At 38.4% G+C, this 16,938-nt stretch overlaps 1 protein-coding gene across 1 annotated transcript; it reads left to right on the plus strand.

Annotated features, from left to right (window-relative positions):
• Positions 1-1,066: 1,066 nt before the first annotated feature.
• On the plus strand, positions 1,067-12,210 carry snapc2 (small nuclear RNA activating complex, polypeptide 2). Its single transcript, XM_069518676.1, has 6 exons — positions 1,067-1,503; positions 4,888-5,052; positions 5,355-5,493; positions 6,948-7,616; positions 9,505-9,593; positions 11,354-12,210. Exons 1-6 carry the CDS (start codon positions 1,288-1,290, stop codon positions 11,633-11,635), a joined length of 1,560 nt encoding a protein of 519 aa, XP_069374777.1. The 5' UTR covers positions 1,067-1,287; the 3' UTR covers positions 11,636-12,210.
• Positions 12,211-16,938: the final 4,728 nt, after the last annotated feature.

The following is a 16,938-nucleotide window of genomic DNA, read 5'->3' on the forward strand; positions in this document are numbered from 1 at the left end:
ATTAATATTAATATTATTTTCATATTCTCAAGCAATGCAGGCACATATTGACAGTTACTACAGTTGTATCCAGTTCAAACAGATGTATCAAATAGAGAAAAAGATCAGTGAGGGGCTATCACTATACAGGAGAAATGGTTGCAATAATGTTAGCACTACAGTGGATAGAGGACACATGACCATAGAGAGGAATTATTTGTTCAGATTCAAGTTTTTCATTAGCCAGCATACAGAACAGTCATTCAGACAGTAGACCAGATATTTTTCATTGAAATACCACAAACCTTGTACATAATTCCAATGATGGGCCTGTCAATAGTTTTTTATGGAAACCGGCACATATTGGTGTTAAAGGAAATGAACTTGCAAAGGAGGCTGTGGACAGTAGCTGCACTGATGTGGCGCAGTGGCAGTCAGCTTTAGTAAAGCAGAAGAGCATCATTGAACAGAGGTTGAGGCAGAAGCAATGGGAGGAAGACAGGAAAGGCAATGGCTTCAACAATTTCAAAAGAAAGTGGGAGAAATGATATGGGCATGAATAAACATGAGAGAGGAACAGTAATATCAAGACTCAGATTTGGACACACAGGACCAAACAGTACTTTGCAAAAAATAGGAAAACATGATACAGTTCATCGTGTCATATTACACTGTCCGAAATATGAGCAAGAAAGAATTCAGCTGATTGTAAACATTGGCAAGATTAAAGTCAATTTTGTAAAGAGCGTGTTATTGAATACTACTTGATTATCTTAGAAAAAACTGATGCAATTGAGAGAATATATGGTATATATATATATATATGTTATTTTTTACTCAGTAGAATAGATAATATAATTAAAAGACGACAAAATCCACACTCCATACATGCACCAAATCGTTGTTTGCCAACCGCCAATAAAACCCAGAGGAAGAACAAAAACAAGAAGATCAAGAAGAAAAACTGAAAAGAAGAAGAAGAAAGAAAAGAAAAGAAGATCAAGAAGAAGAAAAAGAAGTAAACCGCACTCCTCTGGTGTAGGTGGCGGTAATGCGCATTGAGGCCAGATGCCCCCCGGCATCAAACAAGAAGAAGAAGATCGCACAGGAAGTAGTATTGTTTGTCCGGAAACACTTGTTTCAACGTGAGTGGTTTGTGGTTTTACAGTTCTGTAAGTGAATCACGCACTCGTAACTTCATGTCGATTGAATGAGGGACTTGAGAGGCACAGCGATCGAACCAGCCGGAGCTCGGTGATCATCTTTCTGTTCGTCCTCCGGTGACTCAGCTTGGTTTGCATCGGCGAGATGAAGCCGCCTCCTCGTATTCGAAATAAACCAGGGCGCATCCTGACACCTGACGTTTTACCGCCGAGCTCGGGTAAAGTGTCCCACAACTGGAAGCGATCGGAGCGGAGGAAACTCCTGAAGGCCCTGACGACCCTCAGCGAGACGCCCGGAGGCCGCGGAGACATCGATTACGCCGTCCTGAGGAAACAGGTGTCCACTCGGTCCATCCCAGAGGTGCGTGCGATATTCTACTCTTTCCAGGAATATTACTGTCAAATGCCATTTCTCTCTATTGACGTGTATCATTTATTGACTCCGGGTTTCTTCAAATCAAATCACAATTATTCGGCATTGTGTTTTGCTTTGTCAAACCAACCACGTGTACTATTATCGCCTTGAGGGTGAAAGGGACTGTCACTGCTACACATCCATCACATCACACTTATCAACAATGCACAGTAACTGACTCTACAAACTTTGTAAAGGCTACTCGTCCTCAGACTAATATCTTTCCTGCCATAGAAAGTCAATGTTGCATTTTGAACAAAACAGAAAGATGTGTAATGAGGACTAATGCTTCAGTTCACTCTCCATTGAGGTACTTACGATAAATCATGGAGCCAAACTCTGTCATTACGAGACAGAGAGGTGCATCACTTAAGTTGTAAGCTGTCCATGTTAAATGCAGACTGACCGACACAGTGACAAGAAAACAAGAAACCCAAAGATGGACTTACGTGAACCCCAAACGTCTGAAATGTAGGACAAAATATACATACATATATCATTTTTAATATCTGGCAACATTAGTTAATATAATTTTGTGCTCGCACACCCCTAAAGAGGCTAAACTCACCTATGGTGGTATCTTTACATGGAGAAATCATAAGGCAGCAGTGTTTTTCTGTTCTACCATAAATTTGTTACAAGACTTGGATACTGGACCGATATTTGTGCCATCCAGGTTACTTCTGGATATGCGCAGTTCATTGAAAATGTGCAGGGGAGTTACTGCCCATCACACCTCTGGGCTAGGTGAACGAGCGTACTGCCTTCCTGTTATTATTACTGCTATTGATAATAATACTGAGATTACTTTTTAGGATAATCTATCTGCTAATTCCATTGTCTGTCTGTGGAACTCGAACCATTCATCTCATCGACTTCACGCTCTGTTCACACTGCGTATTCTTACTAGCTCAGGGAATTACAGTGTTCGAATTTGGAGTAATTTAGATACAGAATACATTCAATAATAATCGAATTAGATAAATAAGTGACCAGCGCCCTGTAGCAGTGTGGGTCATCACATTTGTTCAATATGTGAATGCATGATTGAATTTATGAGGTATTTCATTCATTAAATAATGAAGACACACAATTACTTGAACTCAATTGAGTAATGACAAATACTAAATAAAATAAATTATAAAAAGTTCTGACTGCCGATGAAACTGTTTCAGAGAAAATGTATTTCATAAAAAAATATGCATATGCAATTTAAGCAACAAAATAAGAGACTGTCATAGAAAAACTATCTGTTTCCACAGAACAAACTCACATAAGAGTGACACATCACAACCTCAGAGCATCACTAATAATCAAGTTTATTCATAAGACCTTTGCAAATAGGTGCCACAGATATCTTCACATTAAACATTCTAAAAAGGTAAAAGATAAGAAATATCTTATCTCTCTCTCTATATATATAAATATGTATACATTTTAGAGAACACATGTCATACATTAGATCTTGATGAACAAATTATTCAAGGTGAAAATCTTTACTGATGTACATTGTATAACTTGTTGAGAACAAAATTACATAACATGATGCTTAACCCCATATTGTCCCTCATAGAACAAAAAGTGCTGCTAATAGATTCACTGTACTGTAAAGTGCTTTGAGTGGTCATCAAGACTAGAAAAGTGCTATATAAATACAAACCATTTACCATTTACACTGAACCTCTGCAACATGGCCGTAACCTTTCTTCCATCTCTTTAATTTGCTTTAGTTTAGGTTTCTTTTAGCACACACACTTAAAATGCACATAAACACATGTAACATATTAATAACTGGACACAGATTTTGGTTTCATATAACATAAGTTAGTTGAATAGGTTATTTTGAGTGCAGACATTTAGGGAGCTTTTGAATTGTCAAATTTGCTGTATTTGTTTCATCCGCTTATATTTTGTGAGAATTCATTAAGTCATCTTTGAGTTACTGATTCCTGGAATTGTTTAGCTAGTCATCAAAAGGAGGTTCAGCAGACAGGCTTAAATGGTAGATTATCAGTTGGACTGCACCATGTTCCTCATAATCATAGGGACAGAAACTGTTATTTAGATTTTTAGTTCTAAATCTTCTACTACTGTCTTGATTGTTATTGAATACTTTTTCCTTAGATAATATTAGACAGCATTATACTGGCCAGTTTTGTGGTTGTTGTGGTTTGTTTAAAATGTAAGTGTCTCAGTTTGTGCTGTTGAGTTCTCTTCAGTTGGTGCCTGAGTTTAGATCTTTTAGGTTTACCTGTTATGAGCCCCAATTCATTGTAAAGATTATTATTGCATTTTTGTTAATAAAGAAATTAGTTGGTTTTTTTCTGGTCTTCCCTGACAACTTGCTTTTGTCCCTCTCATTTCACCTGTTGTCACTTTCACCAAGCAGGTTAAAATGTGACATTTTTCTGAGTAGTGTGTTTGTTTGTGTGTGTATATATATATATATATATATATGTGTGTGTGTGTATATATATATGTATATACACACACACACACACACACACACACACACACACACACACAAATATATATAGTTTCCTCGTATCTTGTACCTGTCTATGCGAGCAGTTCCAAATTAATTGCCCAGAGGGAATTATGAAGTTGTTTGAATTGAATTAGTTTTGTCTGTGTATCTGGCTCTCACAGAATCTGTTGCATGTGAGAGCAAACTCTGTGCGCATGCGCGTGCTGTCGCCATAGATTGAATAAATTCTGTGAGAAATGCTGCAGAGAATACGACACACAATTCCTGGATCTGCCCTTTGATCCAGATCTGCACCAAGATTTAATGTGTTCTCTCTTAACCTGTGACGAATCCTTCCACCAAGTTTTGTGGAAATCCATCCAGTGGTTTTTGCATAGTCCTGATAAACAGACAAACGAACGCCTCCTTGGCAGAGGTAGATAACCTCCTTTGACAGAGGTAAATATTAGAAGTTAGATGTAGTCCTGAAGGTGCTTCTGATTTAAAATGTATAAATATGTACAGAGGTTTTCACAAAATGTTGTTATGACTCAAAACTGTTATTGTGAAATGTAGTCATTGTAATATCTCTAGTGATGGTAGGTGGTGAGTTTCCTTGTCAACCTTTTCAGTACATAAATCTCCATGACTTTTTGTTTACAGGAGCCTTAGTCCGAATCCCGGAGGTATTTAGTTTACAACTATGTAAATAAAGGTATTAAATCCTAAAATGAAACATGGTAGAAACAGTGAACGTCCTTCTACAGTACAAGTGCTCTGTAAGGAGCTTTGTAAACATAGCTATGTGTGCCGTACACAGTATAATCACTATATAAGGTGTTGTCGGATTCTCTCTTCTTTAGATCCAATATTTTGTAGATGGGCTTAAGGACAAAGTGATCTCCTATGCCAGCTTCTACCTGAAAAATAAAGACCAGATGGTCAGAAAGCCCATCGAGATGTGGACACATCTGGCTTCGGCTGTGACTGGAACCCTTAAAGAACCCATTTGGCGTTCTTTCTCTCAGGTATGGCAAGATACCCAAGTTGTTTTGCATTTCCATTTCAGTATGGAAGAACAGTGATTATATTTGGAATGCTCAGGTCAAAAAGTTAAAATCTTAACGATGCATATTTGTCTTAATTTTTGTTGTGCCAAGGATGACAGCTGTTTGTACTATTTTATTTGTTTTTGACAATTCTGTTTAACGTGCTTTGAGAAATAAGCTTCAGTTGGATAAGAGCATGTGATGAAATAAACAGTTTTTTTTTTAGAATCGCTGGCACCATTTCCTTCATTCCACTTTCTTGCTCTCTGTGTGTTTTTAAGATGCTGAAAGTGTCATCCACTGAACCTCGTACTCTGAGGAACGGGGCCCCTTCTCAGGTCCACAGACTGTCCAAAGTCGCAGACAGGCATGTGGGACGCAGCATCTCTCAGAGACCAGTGCTTTCTTTGCCGGTCCAAGGTATTGCCCTCCAATTTGATTCTCTGTCATTTCCAACAGATATAATAGAGACTCCAGCCTGATTACGGCTACACATAAACAATCCCTAAAATGAGTTGCCTGTTTTACATATTCTTATATGCATTCTACATATTCAGCCAGTAAACACCTACAGGTCATTACATCCTCAATCTGAAATGGACAGTTTGACTGATTAAAAGGTCTTTTTCAATAATGCTGGCAGAACAAATGCACTGAGCTGTTAATGGCTCTTTTCTACTCAACAGGTGACTCTAAAGTCTGAAACCTAGTCAACACGTGTCATATTTGAGGCCTGTATTTGTTGGTTGTTGCTGTTAAAGGTCCAGTATGTAAGATTTAGGTGAAAGGGATCTATTGGCAGAAATTAGAAGTAGAATAATCCTCATGTTGTTTTCACTAGTTTGTTTCATCTAAATCCGATGAATTGTAGTTTTCTTTACCATAGAAAAGGCCCTTTATATTTAATTACTTTATATTTACATCGTGGGGACCCTCTCTACGGAGGCCTCCATGTTTTTTACATTAGTCCAGACTGGACAAACTAAACACCAGTTTCCAAAAACCAGTTTGGAAGGAGGGGGTGAGGGTTGTTCAGCTGCAACATGCAATTTCAACACTAGATATCACAAAATTCTACACACTGTATCTTTAAAGCAAGTAAAGTGGCAGTTGATTTGACTAACTGAAACTGATGAAGCCTCATTATAACAAATGATAAATCCTGGAATTGCACTCGAGTGCGGATGTGGTCCTCATCACTTGGAATGGAAGCATTTCCTATAAATATGATGTAAAAGCTTGGTCTTGCATCAGAATAAACACCTGAGTCACCTCTATGTAGGGTTGCAGTGTTACTGGTGTTAACCTTGTTGAACGCTGTTTTCCGGCACACGATTATATATAATCTGGCCAATGGCCCCTCCAACTGTTTAATTTTTTATGAACTTAAAAGTTTGCTTCATTATTATTAAAAAAAATTTGAATGTCAAATATTAATCAGCAAAACGTAGTCTGACGCTGCAGTTATAGTCTGCAACTGAAAGTGTCTGCAGCGTCACATCACAGAGCAACTGAGACATATGATGAGAGGAAGGTTGTCCGACCTACTAATTCCAGAAATGTCTGTCTGTCTGAATCTCACAAACCCTTATAAGCTTCACAGCTTGGTATGTGTTTGCCTAACAGCCCCTGGAAGTGCAGTGTCAAACACGGTGTGATTTGGACATGCAATTCATTCAATATTATCAGTGGTGGTCAAAATCGCCGCCAGATCATTCAAAAAATGTTTAGGTCAAGTCGATCTGTAAAGTCAGAAGGGAATGGAAAAAGTAAATGCAATACTTCTTCAAACGTTGTGCAAGTGTATGTACGCTGTACCTTCCTCCATTTTACAGTGATAAATTGACATCTTGTGTAAAATGTTGCCCCCTTAGGTAAGCGCCCTGGCACCAACCCAGCCCCTCCTTTTCTGGTGTTCAAGACGCCAGCACCAACCAAAGGCGGCCGGGCCAAGAGAGGCCCAGTATTATCCAATGTGGTTAGATTGCCAATTAGCAAAATCCCTCCACCTCAGCAACCGCCTTCAAACACAGCTGCAACCTTACCTGCTGCCACCTGCTCCGCTCCAACTGCTGTCACCTCCTACCCCCCAGGTATAGCAGAGTTGGCCGTGCCTCCAACAAATCCACAGCTTGTGTCACAGACTGTGATCCCAGTCAAAACCTGTTCGAATGCTACTGCGGGGGTGAAGACTGTGAATGTGGACAGCATTGTAAAGCAGCAACCGTCCACCATCTTTCCTTTAAAGTCCACTTCTTCCAGTCCTGGCATGCCCCTCGCTTTGTCTGCCACCGGTCTCGTCCCATTCCCCAGTACTGCTCCATCGTCCGTTAAGTCTGCCATTACAGCCACCAACCACCCAGTGGCCCCACTCTCCACTCCTACTGCTGCATCTCCTTCCGGGTTTGGTTGCACCAGGAAATATGCCACTAAGCTCAATCCCAGAACCATCAGTGTCAACTCAAGTGTGGACTTTGAGAGGCTCTATCACTACATGAGCGCCATGCACGAGTCGGATGATGAGCGCCCTCTCACCCCCATGGGTGAGTTGGAGATTCATTGTTTTGGATATTTTAATGTTAGCAGCATAGATTCCACTTCCTCTCACTTTTTTAGAAATGAACACAAAATATCCCAGACACAAATGCTGTCATCTTGCACCAATGTGGAGCCAGATCCACTTTATCGAGGTTCCACCAATACACGTTTGACTACTAGAGAGTCAGTCTCAGCTTTCAATCGTGATGTTTCCATTTAGTTTTAGCACCGGTGATAACCAGTGGCCAGATTGTCTGTACGTTTGTATGATGGTATGTTCATCTGTCCCATTCTTGTGAATGCAAGATCTCTGGAACACCTTAAAGGTCCAGTGTGTAAGATTTAGGTGAAAGGGATCTATTGTCAGAAATTTAATGTAGAATAATTCTCATGATGTTTTCACTAGTTTGTTTCATTTAAATTGTATGAATTGCAGTTTTCTTTAACCCAGAAAAGACCCTTTATATTTAAATACTTTATATTTACATCGAGGGGACCCTCTCTACGGAGGCCACCATGTTTTTTACATTAGTCCAGACTGGTCAAATTAACACCTTTTGAGTTTTAAGACAATTAAAGGCTACTACAGTTTCTTTTTCAATTTTGGAAGGAGAGGGTGAGGTGAGGGGTGTTCAGCTGCAACATGCAATTTCAACACTAGATATCACAAAATTCTACACACTGTACCTTTACAGCAAGTAAAGTAATGCTAAAAGTGGCAGTTGATTTGACTAACTGAAACTGATGAAGCCTCATAATAACAAATGATAAATCCTGGAATCGCACTCGAGTGTGGATTTTGTCCTCATCACTTGGAATGGAAGCATTTCCTATAAATACGACGTAAAAGCTTGGTCTTGCACCTTTAAGGGAATTTCTTTAAATTTGGTATAAACTAGAATTATCGTACTATCTATATACATATGATTTCCAGATTCATATAAGGTCACTTTGACCTTTTACTTTTGACAACTTAAATCTAATTGGTTAATCTTTGAGTATTTTGAGAATTGAAAAGTGACCATGACCATTGATCTTTAATCAGGTCATTCATGAGTCTAAAGAAATGTATGTGCCACATTTGATGAAATTACCTATGGGCAGTCCTGATATTAGGGCTGTGACTGTATTGATCTTTTCAAACCGTGGTTATAAAGCAACATAGTACTGCGGCTTGTAAAGAGGCGGCTCTGCTCAGCTTATAGTGAAAAGAGTTAAAGAATTGCGTAGCTCCTGTACGATAGTCCCAGAACCTTAAGTAACCTTAAGTTACAGACACCCACACACTGACTCTGCTTCTCTCTCACACACTCTCTCACTGACAGACTCGGCTGACAGAATTTGTAACATATGTATAGAGAGCTGTCATCTTTTCTTTCGTCCAAGTGAATGGGTTTACCAAATTTGAAGACTAACAAATTAAATTTCAATGGTCAAAGGTAAAGGTCAAGGTTACCTCATATTATTGTGAATGTAATATGTCTGGAGGGAGTGAAACTGCAATGGTTGGTGGAGGCATACAACCACAGGGTTGTAATTCAAGTTAAATAAAAATAAGCAGTTAAAATCCAAATTACTGGAAAACTGAGCACTTGAACATACATAAAAAAACTACCTAAACTAGTATGTACCATCCTAGAGAAAAGATTTATTGTATTAAGTGTATTTTGAAGGAAGTGGGGTTGGTGGAGCCGTCATGTTGTTTATTCATTTGACAAGCAGGCAAATATATTTTTCTAACACAATACTAATGTTAAGAAATCCTCGACCATCCCAAGACATCACATACATTTATTGTAAACTTGGTAGGAATGTATAGTCTAAAAAAAAATGTTCGTATTCAACTAATTAATTGTTTCTAATCAATTTATAAAATTTTCCTTGTCCCTCCAGAGAGTGCTATCATGTTGAACCTGTTGATGTCTCTTCCAGAGGAGCTTTCCCTGCTGCACTGCACCAAACTACAAAAACATCTGATCCAGGTACAACTTCTGACACAATAGTCAGATGGATGCTGACTTATGTAAGAGTGAACAGATAAAAGATTCAGTTTAGTCTGCTGACTACTGATCTCTGGTCAGCCAATTTATGTTAAGAAGTGTCTGTTGGAAAGTTAAGTTGCTCAGTGAAATTTGGTTTCAGATCAATTTGTTTAAGTCAGAGGTTGTTGACCCAAAAGAATTTGAAAGGCGCCTGGACAAACACAAAACTAAATTCTGTTGGGATTGGATAGATCATAAACTGAGTTTCATTCAGAGTACTTTTTACATTTTACCTTTTACATTCATACTGACCGGCCTCTAGGGGTCAGGGCACCCTAACTGACGGTATTGTTATTGAGTGAAAATAAAGCACATCATGTTATGCAACCATTACACTTCCATAATATGAAGGTGTTTGCAAATTTAGCTGAAAACACAGGGACTTAAAGATTGTTTTTCTCTTAAATTAGTTATTTCTACTTGCAATTCTACTGTTACTATTTTGAAGACATGATTGAATGATTTTTATCAACATGCAAAACTAATAATAACAAAATAAAAAGCAAATGTACAAAAGGCTGCCTAATCAAAGCCTGCAACCTCTATCTGCAGGCTGTCATGAGATGAGCATTCAGTTTTATAACACTAGTACCTGATTTTAGCTGGTTTTTCAACATCTGTGTAAGTGGAACTGGAAGCACAACATGAACGGCTGCAGAAAAGCAATGAGTAAAACATACTTAGCAAAAAAAAAACGGGCTGTAAGTTTGGCTTCCTTATTGAGTTTCAGCTTCTGCTTTCTTTGTGATGTGCTTGTTAAAGGGATAGTTCACTGAAAAATTTCAATTCACTCATTATCTATTCCCCACTATGCGGATGGAGGGGTGGGCGAAGTGTCCAGAAAACACTTCAGGAGTCTCAGGGCTTAGCAGGGGTTCAGCCTCTTATTCCGCCGTAATAAAATGGAAGAAAACCACAACATGCCTCCATACTGCTTGTGTGGTGTCATCCAAGTGTCCGCAAGCCCTGACATTCATATTCCACACGAAATCGCTTCATTAACACCAAGTTGCTGCCACAAATGCAGCTGGTGTTTAGAGTTGTGACTGTCTGTATGCAGTAGCACAAGCAAGCACTCAGCAAATAGCACTGTGCACACGCCAAGTTACAGATCTTATGTTATAATGAGAAGTTTAAAAATGTAATTATTGGTGAACTACGATACACCAAGATAATTATTGTTAAACACTGGGTCTAAAATATGTCCTTTCTGTGTCTGGGGTATGTTCACACTATTGGATCGCCTGAGATTTTAATGGTGTGAACAGAGTGGATCCTCTTAAGCTGTCTGAAGCTTAATCATCTTTAAATGACACAAAAAAAAGCAATGGAAACAGAACCAAGACCTCACAGATTCTTTAAAGTTGAGTTAAAGAACACCAACCAGAACCCTGTGACAAATCAAAAGGACCCAGAACCAGACATGATTAGACTGAATAGAATTTGAAATAGGCCTGTGGCAACCTTTGAAGACCTCTTAACTCGAATATAACCCAAAGGTGAACAGATACCCTTAAGTACTGGTTACAGTATAGTGTAGTAATTACTGAGTGTTTCAGTATAGTCCAGCATGTCCCAGAAGCAGTACCAGTCCACACCTAGTTTGTACTGAACATGCAAAAATGTTGGTACAACTGATTTGCATGTATATTTTTTTTTATAAATGTATATGCATTAACCTGAACGTCCTCCTGTTTCAGATGTACCAAACTCTATCATCCCCTGCCAGCTCCGAGAATGGCAGAGAAACGTTTAAAGGCCTCTCTGCTCAGGCAGGTGGTCAAGACGTGCCAGACTGTCAGCAGAACACTGCTAAGACGTTTGACAGCAGCGGAAGCAAAGACAGTGAAGGGACCGATGTAGCTGACAGCCAGTCATCAGGAACCAATAACCCATCTATCCAACCAGGGCAGGAGAATGGGATGGGATTCACCCCCCTCAATCCTTTTTCGGTGCCACTGCACCTTCTGATGCGTAGATAAGTTCCATTCCAAATGTATAGAACAAATGTGCAATGTTTTTTTAGGAGGCATTAGTCGTGTTTTCGGTTCTATAATTCTCTTTGACTTACTCATCTCACACAGTGATGAGCCGGTTGTCAATTGCTGAAGAAGTTACTGGACAGGCTTTTGAGCTTGAAACTAAAATCTGTGAAATGGGAAAGTTTGCTTAGAATGTCAGATTCATCACCTTGCTTACTTATTCTTCGAACTGACTGTTGCTTGTTGAATTCAGATCTTTGTCTATGTCAGACTGTTTTATTTAGTTTTTGTTCCATTGCTTCCACTATAATAATAATAAGCACAGACTGTTATTTAATTGAATATGTACTGATACCAAAACCTCAGCGTATTGCTACAACCATGATTGCATCTCATCATAACATGATTTCTCGTTTTTCATAATACTCTCTAAATATTATTAGATTTTACCATGAATACGTAATACTAACATATTTTGTTTTAGAATGTGTTTTTCATGGTATTATAAATACTAAATTGTTATAAACCTGTGTTATAACACGAAATAAAGTATTTAATCTGAATAACAAAATAAACTGAAATGTATATGCTTTTTTAAAGGACTTATCGTCATTGGTTATGCAGAGTTAAGAATTAGTTTTTCAACTCCTGAAATTAACCTACAGCATCTTAAAATGTGAATATTGTTTCTAAACCTTTTATTAAATATTAACTTAAAAATATGCTAAACAGCATCTAGTATTCTAGTTAACCCCAAAGGTGTTAAATGGGGTTGTCTGAAAGACAATGAAGTTCTTTCCACAGAACTGAGAAAAACTTCTTGGCTCTTCTTAACTGACTTGGTGCCCAGAGGCATTGCTATATTGAATCAAGAATTTGGGTTGCAATTTATTTTATAATTCCCCAATTTTCCAAAATTAACCAGGATCTTTTCATGTCAAAAATATTTAAATTGGTTTTTGGAAAAAGCTCAGTTTAAACCAGATTAAAAATTATTATTCATTGAGTTTTGAAAATATGAATTGAATTCCATGTCATTTGTATAAATAAATGCCGAATCACAACATGAATTATCTCAATGCACTTTACACCTTACGATATTATAGTAAGAAAGCCAACATTTTCCTCAATGAGTGACAATGGAGAGCAAAAACTCACAGAACCAGACTCAGGAGAGAACAGGATTAATCGTAATATTTATTGATGTAATAATGTTGCACCAGTAAACATAATTAATATAATAAATAAAAGGATCATAAAAATAATAAGAATATTAACAATTGTTGACTATTGGTGGTAGAACTGTATCCTGTAGCTGCAGAGTTAAAGACATTTTCATTAATTTTGCATGTTCACTTTATTTTGTATGCATTGACTGAAGAGGTGGCTATATTGCAGTAAGCTTTGGGAATTTAATTGGAAGTTAAGTTTAATTTAAGTTTAATTGACATCGTGCCACATTGCAACAGTCAGTTAATCAAACGATCATATTTTATTTGTCAAGCCCATACTCACTAATCACAATTTGCTCATAGGGATTAACATTGTGTGAAATCCCCCCCCAAAAAAACTTTTAACAATGAAAGTAATGTAGAAACCTCACAGTGAGGGATCCCTCTCTCTGAATTAGCGTGTAAAAAAAAAAATAACAATAATCCCAACAACCATGAGAAATAGCTGTATGTGTAGGCAGGCATATAGTTAAAGGATAGTTGTAATCATAATACACGAGCAGCTTCTACCACGATCCACGGTGGACTCCGGGGAAGAGGTCAGATCAGTCACATGTATTGACGAGACGTTAGTATGATGAAAAGAAGGAAAGAGAACTTCCATGCGTCATATGTCCCCTGATAATTTAGGCCTACAGCCCTAATGAGCTTTTTTCAAAAGGAAGGTTTTAAGTCGTCTCCAAAGAGGGTGTCTGCCTCCCAAACTGCAACTGGGACATGAGTCCACAGGAGAGGAGCTCGATGGCTATAATTATTATTTTACATCTATAAATATCACTGATGTTATTTTTGTTATAAACAGAGCTTGAATATGACAGTTACATCATTGTGCCTGGTCATCGTGGTTAAACACCCACTTGTATTGCTCAAACACTCTCTACTCCCGGGTTAGTGAGCTAATCCATAAGAGATGATTTCTCCCCCTCTCTTTTGTTCTGCTGCTCTGTCTTGCTCTATATGTCTGATGTTTAGCCTCCATTTACAGTCATGGTTTGTGTAATACATGTATTGTATTGGCAGCGATAGAGGTGAGGTTTAGAGGTTTGGAGGCCCTGCTCCCGCCCACACCCTGGAATCTTTATCAGTGTTATAACGTTTTAACACGACCTCTGCAAAAATGACGAACAAACAAGATAATTAAATATTGACTATGCTCCTGGGGCTCACTCTGAATTTTTAGTTCTCTGGGTTTTTACCGAGCCTAGTTCTTAAAACAGACAGTTATTATTGTAGGTGATTCTAAAAGTCACATTGATAATGACAGCCCGCTGTGTTTATTTCAATATTAGACCCAGTTGGTTTCAGTTAATGTGTACATCTTCCCACTCAGTCTAAACCACAAATGGCATCAATATTGAACATTTAATAGCCCTTCCACACAATCCTGATCTATTGGACCATCATTTAATAACCTTTAATAACCTATTGTTGGACTACATGCCAACATAACTCCTTTTCTAGATCTGAAGCTGCTGTAGCTTAATCTAAAGAAATAATTCCATTAAAATGAATCCATGTATTATTTATGTAGTGGTTATTCTTTGTCCCGCTGGAGGGGCAAACATTTTGTGTGACTCGACACATCCAAAAGATCCCATGTCCAGAGAATAATGTCTGAATTTTACTCAGAAATCAAAACTTGAATCACGAACCTCGTTTTAGCGTTTGTATCTTGTTCAAGAGAAAGCCAGTTGACAGTGTGTGTTCATCAATAAAAGCTCAAGGCAGAGAGAAGCAGCATGTTGTCTTTATTTCTGTTGCTATAGCTTAACCAAGTCAGCATTCATGATACAGAGACATACTGGGAAGCTTCAACACTTAGTACTGGAACAAACAACAATGAGGCAGAGGACTGAAACAAAGTCAGAAAAACTGAAAAATATCAGGAAAGAAATGGTTTATGGCACTCATTTTGAATTTACACTCTTAATAATATTGCTTTTAAAACTCCATCTGTCATTGTTGTTATAACATATTCTATGTTCACTGCATTTAAATATCAAATATATTCCTTTACTGATGTATTTACGTTATTGCTAACATTGCACATACCTAACATTAAAGATATATTACTTTGATAATAGCTTTGTTCAAAAGTACAAATTTCACAGGAAATAACAGTCCACGTTTGGCAGGATATACTAGGGACAGAGTCAGCTTCAGGACATGCACAAGGATTTGATAAGAGGGTCGGCAGGGGGGGGTGGGGCTTAAGCAGGGTCTTCCAAAGGATGAGAGATGCTGGAGGAGCTGTCACTCACACCTCATACGGCCTGTCACACATGCATTCTTCACGGATATTTTAGACATCAGGTGCAATCCATTATTCATATTTAGTTCTTATTAAAGCTAGACTACAATACTCCGATCCATAAATAGGAGCTTTACATGCCAACAGATACAATTTGCTGAATCCGCCACCAGCCAATCAGCACTGATTCAGTACCCTCCAGTGTTCAAATAAAAATAGCAGAGTTTGACAGACAGGTACATTAGTCATATTACACACACGCGCACACGCACACACACACAGTTATAGTAAGTGGTAGACATAGATTAGATGAATTATACACGACTACATATGTATATGTATTTCACATTCAGCAAATGATAATGCTAATTTCCAAGTTTGCTAGAGAGCTACCGCATTCCTCAAAGATGATATTTTTATTCATCTCAGAAGGTAGAGCGGGTCGTCCTCTAACCAGAATGTCAACGGTTTGATCCCAGTCTCCCCGACTCCGCTTGTCGAAGTGTCCTTGGGCACGATACTGAACCCTCAGTGTGCGAGAGATGTATGATAGAGATAGAGCTGCACATAGATGCACTGTATGAATGCATGTGTGAATGTGTGATTGGCAAAAAAAAAAAAACTGTACTGTAAAGCAGCACTATATAACCATTAGACCATTTAACATTTAACGTCACAGAAACGTGTGAAGTTGATTATTGTGTTCTTACAAGGCTATAACTTATGTGTACAACATATGGATTTAATGTCTTGTGCAAAATATCCATATCTTTTTGGAACCAGTTTTAGGACTTTCATGCTCTGTAGTAATTTATCATCGTAATCTACGGCCCTCTGGCGGCCAAGGAAGGAAGAATTTCTGAATGTCATGTTTTTTTTTTGTACAGCATTTGGCATGTTCTTCAGCATTTTTGTAAATACAACTGTGTATGATTGTTAAATAAAAGCTGTCACTGTCAAACCAATGCAATAACCGAAGCAGAGATAAATAGCCTGTGGTTTAAGTCCTAAAATAAAGAAAACCTTTAGCCCCTTCTTTGAGGTAAAACATATAAAACCTCCAATCAAACCCAAACCAAAGCAGGTTATTACACTTTATTAGTAAATCAAATGATAATTATTGTTAATTTGTGTCATTCTGATCAATGGTCAAATTACATTTTTGTTCAATTATGATTCTTTTTAACATATCAGTGCCATAGCGTAAGCTGCGACTCACATACAGTTTTGTATGGAAAAGTTATGCAATGTATTTCTCTGACTGTCCTTTCATCTTTCCATCACATCACAACCACTCCCTCTGCCCCATCCATCTTCCCTCTCTCCCCTCCTTTTCAGTTTCTTTCTCCTTGCTTTGACTCTGTACCCTTTCCCTTCTATTTTCCATCCATCCATTGTGTCCTGTTAGCCGGCAGGCCAGAGGCTGAGCCAGCACTCTGTCACATTATCGTGGTGCTGAGTGAATTACTGCGTCTCCATTAGACGAACGAGAAAGCAGGAGTATGGAGTGAGATGGGAGAAGGGACATTGCATAGGGGGGAGGGGATAGTGATGCAACTGAGAAATAGAGGAGTAAAGAAATAAGAGGGTTAAAGAAAAGTTTGATACTGGAATAAGAAATATATGGGAGAGGGGGTGTAAAGAAGGGAAGGGCATATGACACGAGAGTAGGAGAAGGGATGAAAGAATGAAAGTAGGAAAGACAGGAGGGTGGGTGGAGGTTTATTAGTGATGAAGATGAAAAGGACAGCCAAAGTGGAGAGGAACATTAAAGAGGTGGAGGAAGGAGAGGCAGAAACCAGGGCCTAACAACAGGGTGG

This window comes from Paralichthys olivaceus, chromosome 22 (genome assembly GCF_024713975.1).
Source record: "Paralichthys olivaceus isolate ysfri-2021 chromosome 22, ASM2471397v2, whole genome shotgun sequence".
NCBI lineage: Eukaryota > Metazoa > Chordata > Actinopteri > Pleuronectiformes > Paralichthyidae > Paralichthys > Paralichthys olivaceus.